The sequence below is a fragment of the Macaca mulatta genome, chromosome 1, assembly GCF_049350105.2.
Source record: "Macaca mulatta isolate MMU2019108-1 chromosome 1, T2T-MMU8v2.0, whole genome shotgun sequence".
Classification (NCBI taxonomy): domain Eukaryota; kingdom Metazoa; phylum Chordata; class Mammalia; order Primates; family Cercopithecidae; genus Macaca; species Macaca mulatta.
This window is the reverse complement of record NC_133406.1, coordinates 7,235,994-7,250,102: the sequence shown is the minus strand read 5'-3', so window position 1 is coordinate 7,250,102 and position 14,109 is coordinate 7,235,994. Positions and strand designations below refer to the sequence as shown.

The 14,109-nt window shown below is 40.8% G+C and overlaps 1 protein-coding gene across 2 annotated transcripts in view; it reads left to right on the top strand.

Moving 5' to 3' along the window:
* Positions 1 to 9,721: 9,721 nt before the first annotated feature.
* Positions 9,722 to 14,109, top strand: part of EXO1 (exonuclease 1) — a 42,049-nt gene continuing 37,661 nt past the window's right edge. Inside the window, exons 1-4 of one of the 2 annotated variants that reach the window (XM_015127244.3) lie at positions 9,722 to 9,929; positions 10,307 to 10,602; positions 11,975 to 12,152; positions 13,893 to 14,012. In XM_015127244.3, coding sequence (XP_014982730.3) covers positions 11,992 to 12,152; positions 13,893 to 14,012 — 281 coding nt within the window. In that variant the 5' untranslated portion in view covers positions 9,722 to 9,929; positions 10,307 to 10,602; positions 11,975 to 11,991. The remainder of the gene's footprint in view (positions 9,930 to 10,306; positions 10,603 to 11,974; positions 12,153 to 13,892; positions 14,013 to 14,109) is intronic. The other variant, XM_077986000.1, reaches the window with a different exon arrangement.

The following is a 14,109-nucleotide window of genomic DNA, read 5'->3' as shown; positions in this document are numbered from 1 at the left end:
CAGCTCTGCCTATAGGTCTGTGGCTCTTCGAGCCTCAGTTTCCTGATGAATGAAGTGGATCTGACAATACCTCCTGCTTCACAGAGTTGTCATGAGAATCAAGCAAGAGTCCTGTGGCAGCCCTTGGCACAGGCAGGTACTTGTGGTGACACAGGTCTTCTGGGCATTCAGCCCTTCCTCTCCTGGTAAAAGCACTTTGTTTTCTTTTGGGAAATCCCCTTTTGACCATTCTTAGGCCATGTGGTTTCAGTGTGCTGACGTCTACCTGCCCCTCCCCCAAACCTGCTTTCCAGGGTTGAGTGTGTGCAAAGCCAGGTCACTTACGGCCAGTGAACATTTGCTCAGGGCCTTCTGCTGAAACAATTGGGAAAAGGTTCTCTGGAGTCACTGAGTAACTTAGATATTAAGCTTTGAGCTGCTAATTTGCCCCCATAAATAGCCTGCCTGAGAGCACTCTAAGGTTTCCTAAGATGCCGTTAATTACAAGATAAACCATTATTTTCTACACTACTAACAATAAAGAAATGTAAGAAGAAATTGTACATTGCATTTTGATTTCAGACATGTGAAAAAGAAAAGGAAAACATGCACTATTAAATTGATGAGATATGGCTAAACCAGCACAGAAGAAAAAGACATGAAGAGTCGCCAGTCCTGATAATATCGTTTGATCCCTCAAGTCCATCCGAGCCTAAATTCTTGAGTTAGTCCTGAACTTTTCAGGAACAAGAGAGTGTATTTGTTTGTTAGGGCTGCTAACAACCACAAATTGATTGGCGTAAACAATCAGAATGTATTGCTTCATAGTTCTGGAGGCTAGAAGTTCCAGATCAAGGTGCAGGGTTTGCTTCTCCTGAGGGCTGTGAGGAAAGGATCTGTTCAAGGCTTCTCTCCCCGGCTTGTAAATGGTTGTCTTCTCCCTGTGTTATCTCACAGCTTCCCTCCATGTGTATCTTTACCCAAATTTTTCCTTCTCATAGAAACATCAGTCAGATTGGATTAGCTCCTCACCCCCAACCCTCCAATAATGACCTTATTTTAACTTGATTACCTCTGCAAAGACCCTATCTCCAAATAAGGTCACATTCTGAGGTACTGGGTTTGTTATATAGCCTACAACAGAGGGAATGCATTCCCTTTATACAAAAACCAAGTTGAGGTGGGTTTCTGTCATTGGCCACCAAGACTTCTGCCCAGTAAAATTTAATTTCCTTCCCTTAGGTAACTAAAAGTTCTTTAAAATCCCAGCAAGTTTTCAGAAATGAATGATAACATGCATGAGCAAAATTTTAATTTAATCAGTTCCGTTCCTTCTGAGTCATTCCTGAGGGAGACCAGAGGTTCAGGACGAGACACTGCAGGACCAGACCCGGGTTCTAATTTTGATTCTTCCATTACAAATGAAGTTGGCCAAATCAATTACAAAAAAGAACAGCAATTTCATTTTAAAGGAAAGTAGTATGAGATTGTGAAAAGGACATTAATCTAAGGATGAAAATATCTCCTTTAGATAAAAGGTTCTGACTCTACCACTTGTTCTGTGATATTAGGTGAGCCACTGAATGATCCAGGCCTCGTCTTCTGACGACCAAATGGAAATGCATGTGAAAGCTCTTGACAAACTATACATTGCTGTCCATGACTATGTTTTGGAGTTTTTTTCTCACTTCACTATTGAGTGTCACAACCCAGACACTAGACTCTATACAATTTAAATAGATTATCTCATTTAATCTTCACGATCTTATGAAGCAGTTCAATTAGGTCTATTGTTTCTCCCAGTTTTCAAAGAAGGAAAATGGAAAATAACTTATTTATTTTCGTTTTATTCGGTTGATCAAATTATTGGGTCAATGTGCAATGGCTCACTTAGATTAGTGCAGTCTTGGTTTAAGTTGTTTCAGAGGTTGCATTATGCTCCGAGGTCACCCCAATCAGATGAAGAGATGGGGAACTTTTTCTAACGTCAGCAAATTAACAGCTAATACATTACACAGCCCAGATTTGAATTCAAGCAAGGTAGGCTAGAGATTAAGCTCTTAACTGAGCTGGTATATAAGGGATAATGGAAGCTATCTATGGAGATATACTGATAGATGTATATATAGAGATACAAAAGAACAATGGAAAAACTGGCCACAGATGTTTGTTAAAAATACTTATTAGATTTTAAATTATGGAATTAAAGCATGTGTTTTTCCTCTGCTTCTGAAAATAGAACTGCTGGCTGAGTAAGTCCCCCGGAGGCTGAAAGACCAATAAGTGGACAGAAATTCATTACTCTTTGATTCTGAGACCAGCTGCTTCATGCAGAATCTGGCACTTACCACACAAGGACCACTCTTAGCTTTATAATCAATGTGACGCCTTTGTTTAGCTGAGCCTCTCCGTCTTGTATTTCTCCTCACTAAGCATTCTGTTGCTGGTTGTTTTTCTCACTGTGTTGATGTATTGATGTCTGTTTCATTGTTCCAGATTATATTTCACTGAGTTTTCAATAGAAATGTCCCTTTTTGCTACCTAGTGAGTGGGTGTCCTTCAGCAGCTTACCACTTTGGAACTATTATTCTGATATCCCATTGCAAGTCACACTTTGTCATTAAAGTCAAGAGAGCAATATCCATTTCACACCTATGACTAAGTCCCAAGTTCACCAAGAAAGTGGATAGCATTCTCTGAACGTTTTGTCTTTTTAATTTTTTAAAAAAACAAAAGCAAAAAGTTGAAGCATGAAGATAAACGAATTCACTTGGGCCATGAGAAAGTCGTGGTAACACTGAAAATCGTGAGAGGCAAGTGCGGCTCCAACAGTAAGAAGAGGAGCTTCCTCAGTCTGAACCACTGGGCCCAGGATGTATGATTTATTGAAGATCTCATACAAGAATGAAGAATTAGCCTGGCCGTGATTGCAGAGGCCCTCTCCCGCTCATTCACCTTGAGCTCACCTGGGAGTAGCTTTGAAGGCCAAGGTCAGAAAAATGTATCGTTGGATCCAAACATTCTCAGTTAGGATTGTGCCTATTGTCTTTTTGATTCCACAACTCCATGACAGCCTGCTACCAGCTGGAACTATGTATTCCTCCTCCTCTCTGGTTCTTCGCTATTCACCGGGTACATTCTTCCCACTATGTGTCATAGTGAGGAATACAGCCATTTGGAGTCAGACAGACACCAGCCTGAATCACATTTGAATCACACCACATAAAAGCTTTAGGCCTATGACACTATTACCTGCTTCTCTCTGCTTCCGTTTTTTTTTCTGTAAATGAGGGCAGCAATAGTTATCTTCCAGAGCTATTATGAGGATTACATGAGGTAGCACATGCAAAACACAGTAGATTCTAAAAAAAGTTGTTCCTTTTCTCTCTTTTTCCCAAATCATCCAAAGGGAATTTAGTCAACTGGTAACTTTGAAAATGTTAACATAATATCTATCTCTCCACAGATAAATGCATATGCTAACCATCCAAAAGTAAGTTAAAAGCACAGATTCTACAGCCAAACTACATAGGGTTCAGATCCCTTTGTACTTCAGTTGTCTCACTTGTAAAATGGGGATAACAAACGTGCCATCCTCATAGTATTGTTATGAGTGGTAAATAAATTAAGGATGTAAACATATACAACTAACCTGAAAAATACTAATTGTTCCCTAAATATTATAATTCAAGACTCTAATAGTAACACTTATTATTTAGACAGATATATAATGTCAATGCTAATATATCAATCACCTCCAAGAGAGCTTTGCCAAAGACCTATGCCAGTTTCCCTAAAATGTATATTTTTGGAGCCAGAGATAATATTTTTCAGAAGTGTCATTCTGCGTAAACGCTTTTCGTAGTTTTTTGTGGTGAAGGACAAAAACAGAGGCTATTTAAAATCATTTTCCCTCTGCAGTAGGGAATGAGGACGGCATTTATTCTTTCTGCATTCTCCATTCTAGATTACTCCAATAATACTCATCATTTATTCTTTCCGCATTCTCCATCCTAGATTATTCCAATAATACTCATCCTGATAACTTTGGAGTTATTTAATTTCACTGTAAAACAGCTTTGAAAATAGCTATATTGCCCAAACGTCTAAGTTCTAAAAACATCAGTGTCTATTTTAGATCCAGGCTGTTAGCAAATTTCAATATTCATTTGTCGATTCAACCAGAGTTTACTGGAGTTTACTATGTGCCAGACAATGTTATAGAAGATAGGCAAAAATTCCTGCCCTTATAGAGCTTTCATTATAGTGAGGTGAGAGGTGCTCGATAAACAGATAACTAGAATATGTAATTTGTCCAATTATGGTATGTATCATGGAGAAAAATAAATCAGGGAAAGGAAAATTAGGTATCCTAAAGTAGAGATAGGAATTGCAATTCTAAATAGCATAATTGGAGATTATCTCACTGAGAAGAAACCTATCTGTATGACTGAGAGAAGTAAAGGACCAAGCTATGGGGCTATCTGTTGGAAGAGCATTCTAGGAAGAAGGAACAGTGTATGCAAAGCCCTAGAGGTGGGACTGTACCTGGCATATTCAAGGAATGGCACACAGGCTGGATGGCTAGAGTGGGCAAGAGCAAGAAGAGTGGGAGTGGAAGTCACATGCACATGAAGTTACAAGAATGTTCATAGAAGCAGTAGTAATAGAATCTTGAAACCACTCCAATATCTATCAATAGTAGAATGAATAAATTATAATGTACTTATATAATGGAATTCCACATTGAAATGCAAACAAAAAACAAACTATAGGTGCTCTCGATAATACAGATGAATCTCACAAACATGATGTTGAGTAAAAGAGGCCAAATGCTGAAGGATAAAAACTGCATCATTTCTTTTACATAAATTTCACAAACAAGGCAACACTTGCAGTAATAAGGCAGATTAGTAGTTAGGACAGAGATATGTGATTAGAAATGAGCTACAAAGTGTCTTCTGGGAGGGACCGAGTGGAGGTAATGTATGTTCATTTTGTGATAATTTGCTTAGGAGTTATGCCTTCCATATGTCTGTTTTACATATATAATATAATGTAATAGTAATATAATATTACTATTTATAATAGTAAATGGAGGAATTTGAGATAGCAAGTACAGGCATTTTTTTCAAAAAGTTTTACTGTAATGGGAGCAGACAAATGAGGTGAAAGCTGAAGGACTATTTTAAAGATGGGAGAAATGACTGTTTCGGAAGGTTCACTTACTCATATTTACGACTGTTGCAAAACACCTGTTCCATTGTTTACTTAAAGTTTTTCAACTTAAATTTACTTAAAAAGCAAATTTCATGTTAACATTGTGTCACCTGCCATAATAGAAATAACTGTAAAAATACAATGCACACAAGAGTCATTCGATTGAAATAATTAAAAAAATAAACATAATTTAATGCAAATCAAAATCAATCAAACTGAGCTACAAAAATGAGTGCCTAAAAATAAGTTACTTAAACAGAAAAACAGAGCTGTTGATGATCAGTCAAAAAAAAAAGGATATTCTGTTCTATGTTTATGTAATAGTCACCAGCACTGTGCACAGTCCCTTCATCATCTTAACCTTTGCACTGCATACATACTGTTTTGAACACCTATCCATATTCATTTCAACAGAGGAGCAAAAGAAAAACCTAGTCACACGTGAGGTGACAAGAGGATGCTGACTTGCCCAGCACTTGAGGTTGTCCCCTGTTCCCATGTCCCTGATTTGGAGGGAAGTTGAGCTTTAGAAAAAGCCTCCTCATGCTGCTGACTAAAAAGAACCCCCACTCCTATGTCCGGTTTTAGAAATAACTGGTGTATGCGTGTGTGTGTGTGTGTGTGTGTGTGTGTGTCTGTCTGTCTGTCTGTCTGTCTGTCTGTCTGTGGTGGGGAAGGTGCTGCTCAGCTGTGGTTCTAGCAACCCTGCCTGAAATCAGGCAAAGGCAGGAGGCCATGAGAGGGCACCTGCAACTGTCACTAGGCCCCAACTCATTGTCTATGTTCCATACTTTAGAAAACACTGACCTATAACAATGGAGACGATATTTTCCAAATTAAAAATCAGGCAACCTGATATTCCAACAAGATACAGTATTTAAACATAAGAGCTGGCGGGGCATGCTGGCTCACACCTGTAATCCCAGCACTCCGGGAGGCCGAGGTGGGCAGATCACCTGAGGTCAGGAGTTCGAGACCAGCCTGACCAACATGGAGAAACCCCGTCTCTACTTAAAATACAAAATTAGCCGGGCATAGTGGCACATGCCTGTAATCCCAGCTACTCGGGAGACTGAGGCAGGAGAATCACTTGAACCCAGGAGGCGGAGGTTGCAGTGAGCTGAGATCACACCATCATACTCCAGCCTGGGCAACAAGAGCAAAACTCTGTCTAAAAAAAAAATTAAAAAAATAAAGAAAAGAGCAGCAAAATTGACAAATGGGATTTAATTAAACTAAAGAGCTTCTGCACAGCAAAAGAAACTACCATCGGAGTGAACAGGCAACCTACAGAATGGGAAAAATTTTTGCAATCTACTCATCTGACAAAGGGCTAATATCCAGAACCTACAAAGAACTCAAACAAATTTACAAGAAAAAAACAAACAACCCCATCAAAAAGTGGGCAAAGGATATGAACAGACACTTCTCAAAAGAAGACATTCATACAGCCAACAGACACATGAAAAAATGCTCATCATCACTCGCCATCAGAGAAATGCAAATCAAAACCACAATGAGATACCATTTCACACCAGTTAGAATGGCAATCATTAAAAAGTCAGGAAACAACAGGTGCTGGAGAGGATGTGGAGAAATAGGAACACTTTTACACTGTTGGTGGGACTGTAAACTAGTTCGACCATTGTGGAAGACAGTGTGGTGATTCCTCAAGGATCTAGAACTAGAAATACCATTTGACCCAGCCATCCCATTACTGGGTATATACCCAAAGGATTATAAATCATGCTGCGATAAAGACACATGCACACGTATGTTTACTGAGGCACTCTTCACAATAGCAAAGACTTGGAATCAACCCAAATGTCCATCAATGACAGACTGAATTAAGAAAATGTGGCACATATACACCACGGAATACTATGCAGCCATAAAAAAAGGATGAGCTCATGTCCTTTGTAGGGACATGGATGCAGCTGGAAACCATCATTCTCAGCAAACTACTGCAAGAACAGAAAACCAAACACCACATGTTCTCACTCACAGGTGGGAATTGAACAATGAGATCACTTGGACACAGGGCAGGGAACATCACACACCGGGGCCTATTGTGGGGAGGGGGAGGTGGGAGGGATAGCATTAGGAGATATACCTAATGTAAATGACGAGTTAATGGGTGCAGCACACCAACATGGCACATTTATACATATGTAACAAACCTGTACGTTGTGCACATGTACCCTAGAACTTAAAGTATAATAATAATAAAAAGAAAAAATATATATGAGGTCCATAAATAACAGAATAACTCACAATCAAAGAAATACTAATTGACATTTTAAAAAAAAAAAAAAAAAGTAAGAGCAGCCCAGAAAACCCATAATAATAGCGCCATACCTAGGACACTCATGTATTACTCCATACATTTGAAATGTTTAAAATCAACACTAATGCTACTGGGATGTGAAAATTCATAGACATAATCCCTGCCCTCGAAGTAAGGTTGCCAGATAAAATAACAGAATGCCCAGAAAAATTTAAGTTTCAGATAAACGGGGACTTCTTGTAGTATATGTCTCAAATATTGCATTAGATATATTAAATATTTATCTGCTGTTCATCTGAAATTCAAATTTCTGGGTGTCCTACATTATTATTTGCTAAATCTGGCAACCCTACCTCAAAAGGTTTTCGGGCTATTGAAGGGCAAAGGCAATTCAAACACAGTGAGAGTATGAGAAGCGTCAGGGCAAAAGAGCCATCACAGACTGCGTGTGCATATCAAACAAATATCCACCTTAGGGAAGACATTTGGAAACTGGTAACATTGGAACTGAGTCTTAAGCTGGAAACGTATGGGATACACCATTTATTTCAGCATTTAATAACATGCCATCACGACTTGTGACTTAACTGTCTGATAAACATGTGTTTTGTCTACAGAACTAGACCTTCAGTTCCTTGGAGACACAAGTCATCTCTTTATGTCCCCCATGCCACCTGGAACTGACAGGCACACTTAAGGCAGTAGTAAATTACTGCACACATTGATGCAAATGGTTTTGTCCTCCCAAAGAGTAAAAATATTCTGTTAGTGAAACGTATTGTAACTAGTGTTTCTTTTTCAATTTTAGTCTTTGAACACTGCAGCCAAGAATCCAGTTTGAAACCTTGGGAGTCAAATTCATAGTAAATACAAGAGCCGTTCACAGTGCAGCAAACTCTCATGTTAGTTTTATGACAGATTCAGTGACACTGGAATGGACACCTTTTTGATTCTGGGGTTCCTTCCTAAGACCCCCATGTGTGACATATTCATGGCTGGATTCTAGATACTGAAGCAGTTACTACAGCTGGTTAGTCCAATGATTATAAATAAGAAGGCTTTTCTACAAACACACGCTGCCCACATTGAAGTTCCTCTTTAATCTACTGCAGTTTGAAACTGTCCCCCACTTTCCCCAAGAGTCCACTCCAAGCTAGTTTAGGGTGAGTCTACCACAGCCTTTGGAAGAGGGAGGGAAGATAACTTTTCTCATCTCTCCTAGTCCCAGCTCTAAAGACCAGAACCAGGGAGGAAGCAACACTACTCTTCCAAACACATTCCCCAAACGTGGCACCTTTTCAACAATTTTAGTAATAAATTTAAGGCATCATAGATGCCTTAAAAATTGGCATGATAGATGTTACATTGATCATGAAAAGACTTTAAAAGAAGGGAGAAAGATGTAAAGAAGGTAATCAAATGGGGAGCATTTTTTAACAATGTGCTCACTTCTTCCCCTTCAATTCCTTGAATTGAGTCTGAATTATCACTCCTATTGATCTCTGAGCCCGGAACATTACTTTGTGGTCTGGCCTCAGGTTTCTTCCAATTTTTTAAATCACAATATTCCTAAGAGGGCAGCGACGAGGTCTGGGGTATTATGAGGACTGGAAACCTAGCCACAAGTGACCATGAAAGTCCAAAAATGCCTTTAAAGTCTTTGTCTCTAAGGCCCATTTTCAAGGTCTTGTTATATAGTTAATTTTCCCCCGACTTATGTCAAAAATAAACGAGGCTGTGTTCTAGGTAAAATGGTAGGGACAGATTTTAATCACTACTACTACTGCAATGGGGAAAAGAGCCCAGCGTGAACTGAAATCAATTGCGATTTGTACAGAGGCGACCGGGCGTTTTAAAGAGAATGAAGGAATTAGGATGGGACTCATGACGCCAAGGGGGGACTGAGCAACTTTTCCAGGTTTGAAAAATCTCAACACAAACGCGCGACGGCGCTCTATCAACGTCAGCCTCCCGAACCGGGGCTGTACCCAGGAGAGAACTACAACGCCCAGCAGCCCCGACGGGTGTAAACACTCCCAACTTCCGGGGCGTTGCTCACCATCGGCCAGCAGCGCCAGTGCCACTCGGTCCCTCAAGAAGCCGCAGGGGTTCGGGCCGGCAGCAGAGGCTGGAGTCGTAGGGCAGTGGGCCGCTGTCTGCCCAGCGAGACGGAGGGCTGAGGACGCGACCCTATGTGTTGGAAGCCGCAGGAGGCGGAGCCGGGTTGCGGGGTACGCGTTGACGTCACATCCGCTGGGCGGGGCCGCAAGGAACCCGCGCAAATTGAAAGCTCAGCCTTTCGCGCGCGGTGTAGCCAGGTTCCCCGTGTTCTGTGTCGCTGGCCGTGAGTGCTCTGGCTACAGTGAGTTAGGGGCGTCGGGGCGGGTTTCTCCAACCCCAATCGGCTCCGTTCAAGGGGAGGAGGAGAGTCCCTTCTTGGAAGGTGAGAGGAGCGGGCTGTGCGGAGGCTAATGGGTGGGTTCCCTTGGGGGTCGACCTGCGCGTCACCTCCGACCCTCCTCTCGGGATTCGGGGTCTTCCAGGAGGGGAAGGAGAGAGTCTGGTGTGATCTTCCCATCCCGACAGCAGAGCCCTTATCCTGAGCGGAGTGTGTGTTTTGTTCCGAGGGGACGTCTGGCCACGAGAGGTCTGCAACTCAGTGAATGGAGGGAGAGAGAGAGCAGATGATTCCGGGCTGGAGCAGGCGCCGGGGTTGCCAGACTTCTCTCATTTTCCCGCAGAAGCTGGCAGTCCGGGTTTTACATGCAGTCTCTGCACCTTTAAATGTTGACAAGTACATTTTCCCATAATGTTGTGCAGACCTAAGGAAACGTGTCGTCTGGAATGGGCTTGGGGGCCACGCCTGCACATCTCCGCGAGACCGAGGGATAAAGTGAAGATGGGGCTGTTATTACCGCGAGTGCCACATGCGATCTCTTTGAGATATGTACTCCGTCATTCTTACTGTTGCACGCAGCCATTCTTACTACGCTAAAGAAGAAATACTTATTCGAGGATATTTGCCTGGCCCCGAAGAAAGTTATGTAAATTTCATGAACTATTATATCCGTTTTCCTCGGAGTGAGAGAAAACTCTCTTTAGATAGCATCTGAGAGGTAAGAGACTTTTTCTGAAACTGTGGCTTGAGGACCACCTGCATCCAGATTAGCTGCTTTGTTTAAAATTTATTCACAGGCCGGGCGCGGTGGCTCAAGCCTGTAATCCCAGCACTTTGGGAGGCCGAGGCGGGCGGATCACGAGGTCAGGAGATCGAGATCATCCTGACTAACACGGTGAAACCCCGTCTCTGCTAAAAATATAAAAATTAGCCGGGCGTGGTAGCGGGCGCCTGTAGTCCCCGTTTATCGGGAGGCTGAGGCAGGAGAATGGCGTGAACCCGGGATGAGGAGCTTGCAGTGAGCCGAGATCCAGCCACTGCACTCCAGCCTGGGCGACAGAGCGAGACTCCGTCTCAAAAAAAAGAAAAAGAAAAAATTCATTCATAGCAGAACTAGTGAATCCCAGTCACAGAGTGGAGTTGAGAGTCTAAGAACCTCTGAAATTTCAGAACTGGACTAGAACCTTTAGAGCTCTGATAAGGTGTCAACAGGGTAAAGCTGACTCCTGATCCTGTACTTTCTTTCTTCCCTTCCTTCCAAACTTAACGTTTGGTAGGAGAGATTTGTATTACGAAATGCTAAGCAACTGCTCAGTGCCCGTTACTAACTTTTTATTGTAGAGTTGTGGAGGGGAGGTCGTTTCTTCAGAAAGGGCTGTGACAGTTCCAGAATCTCTGTATAGAAAGGGCTTAGGGGCCTGGAATGGAAGGGGGTGGAAAGTTAAAGCATTTGTCTTGAAGCTGTATTTGCATAGCAGACGCAGTTTCACAATTCTTTGGGGTAGCTTTCAGAGAGACTGATGGAGTTGCCCCTAGACACCACCACTGTTTATTACCAGAATGTTCGTGCTTAGAATAATGCATTCTACTAGCAGTGAATTTCAGTCCTAAACAAGTACAGGATCATTTCTGTAATCCTTTTTGAATTTTTCCTTTGTTTTTTCATTGAAATGCTTACGTTCCTACAAACTGTTTTGAGTTTCTGCTCCTATTTGAATTTGCATGTTGACCCTTATAATTAATACCCTTTGTAGAGGCAATGTGATGCCATCCCACGCATGGTTTTTTTTGTGCCTGGCTCCTTGAAGCGTGTGTTAGGAGTGAAAGTGCCAAAGCACTTTGGAAAGAATAAACAAACATTAAGCAAATGTCAAGTGGCATTAGAGGTAGTATTAGTGATTAATGTAAATTCTACCCTATGGAAATTGTTTGACAGGGAGGAGCCCAGCTAAAGTACTAAAGAGCAGTGATTCTTGAATTTCTGAACAATTTCTGCCTTGGACTCCAAGCTTTCTCTTTATTTGTCTAAAATGTTTTGATAAATATTTATCTTTAAATATTACTGTTCTCCCTGTGTCTCTTCATATCAGGTAGTTAGTTTGGCACCATGGGTATACACGGATTGCTACAGTTTATCAAAGAAGCTTCTGAACCCATCCATGTGAGGAAGTATAAAGGGCAGGTAGTAGCTGTGGATACATATTGCTGGCTTCACAAAGGAGCTATTGCTTGTGCTGAAAAACTAGCCAAAGGTGAACCTACTGATAGGTAAGTCTAGACCTTATATTAATTCTTTGACAATTAAGAATGAGACCTACAGTGCCTTTTTTTCCCCCAGAAACGGATTGTTTTCACTCAATGCCAGAACTTATCAGGAAGTGAAAGTTGTATGTTTTAGAATATTCCCAAATCAGGGATGACTGCCTTCTGTGATAATAGGCCTAGTTTTCTTTCTTTATAATAAGCCGGAGTATCAAGACACTGATGGACAAAGACTATTCATATCTCCTTTATTTTATTTATATGTATTTATATTTATTTATTTATTTTTTTGAGACGCAATTTCTGTTGCCCAGGCTGGAGTGCAGTGGCACAATCTCGGCTCACTGCAACCTCCGCCTCCCAGGTTCAAGCAATTCTCCTGTCTCAACCTCCCAAGTAGCTGGGATTATAGGCACGCACCACCACGCCGGGCTAATTTTTGTATTTTTAGTAGAGACAGGGTTTCACCATGTTGGCCAGGCAGGTCTCGAACTCCTGACCTCAAGTGATCCACCTGCTTTGGCCTCCCAAAGTGCTGAGATTACAGGCATGAGCCACCATGCCTGGCCCAATTCTTAACCTAAGATAAATGTTTTAACAAATGCTTTGAAATCCATGATGATTTCTGACTCCCACATTCTTGGGTACAGAAAACATACTGCTAATCCTGGTTAGCAAAGAAACAAATGTGTTATAAATTTCATTATTATTTCTTATTTGCTTTCTTCTAAATTTTGCTTTATGATCAGCAGGTCCCAATCATTGTTCCATGCCAATGCAAGTTCACTGTCACTGATCTACAACAAATAGAAAAAATAAGGATAACAATGTAGTGAGTCTTTCATCAAGATGACTATATATGATTTAAAAGGTCATCTTTTATTTTCTTTATTTTAGCTGCTAAGTTTGCGTTATGCAAAAAGATTACCTTTAAAGATTGTTTTCCCCTTCCTGTTTTTGAGCTAAAATGTCCTTTTCTTTATAAAATGATAGAAGTTGTAAATGCAGTTGTTTTTGTTCCAATACCTAATGTAATACCTGACCCTCGATTGGATCCTGGATTTGGAAAAAATAGTAGCAGTGGTGTCCTGGAGCCAACTCATATGGGCTCTTTATGCACCATGTCTTCTCAGCTCAGCATTCATTGAGTTCACCTAGGTAGCTCATCTGCCATTGAGGAATATTTATCTCAGGGAAATCAGGCACCTCTTCCCCGAGAACTGGTTGTTAAACATTTACCAGGACACCACTGAATATAAGAAACATTACTGAGACAATTGTACCAATTATAATATAAATAGTATTAAATAGTATTATATCACTATTAAATTACTTAGCCGTGATGTGGTATTGTTGGAAGAATCCAGTGTTTACTGTACTGTTCTTTCAACTTTTCAATAGATTTGACATTTTTTAACATAAAAAAATGAGGGGAAAAGACCAGATTTGAAACCAAAGATGTGAGAATTAGAAGGGATATCAAAGCTTTTTAATTCACTGGTAAGGAAACCAAGGCTTGGAGGATCAAGTAGTTCACCAGACATCACTTGGCTCATAAGTATCCAAGGCAGGATTTGAATCCAAGTCTAGTAAGTTAGAGTTCCAATTCCTACGAAAACATTTGCTTAAAATAACAAAATAAAAAACTTTCTCTTTTCATAGTTTTCTCATCTGGCTTAAAATAGGGCAGAAGTATTACCTTAAGAAAGGCGAAGCACTGAAATGTATTTTTCTTTTTTTCCATAGGTATGTAGGATTTTGTATGAAATTTGTAAATATGTTACTATCTCATGGGATCAAGCCTATTCTCGTATTTGATGGATGTACTTTACCTTCTAAAAAGGAAGTAGAGAGATCTAGAAGAGAGTAAGTTAATTCTCTACTTAATCTCTAACTTAATTGCACTAAGGTCAGACACTATAGTCTATATGGTACCAATTTTTAAAATTTTAAGCCAGGCTCA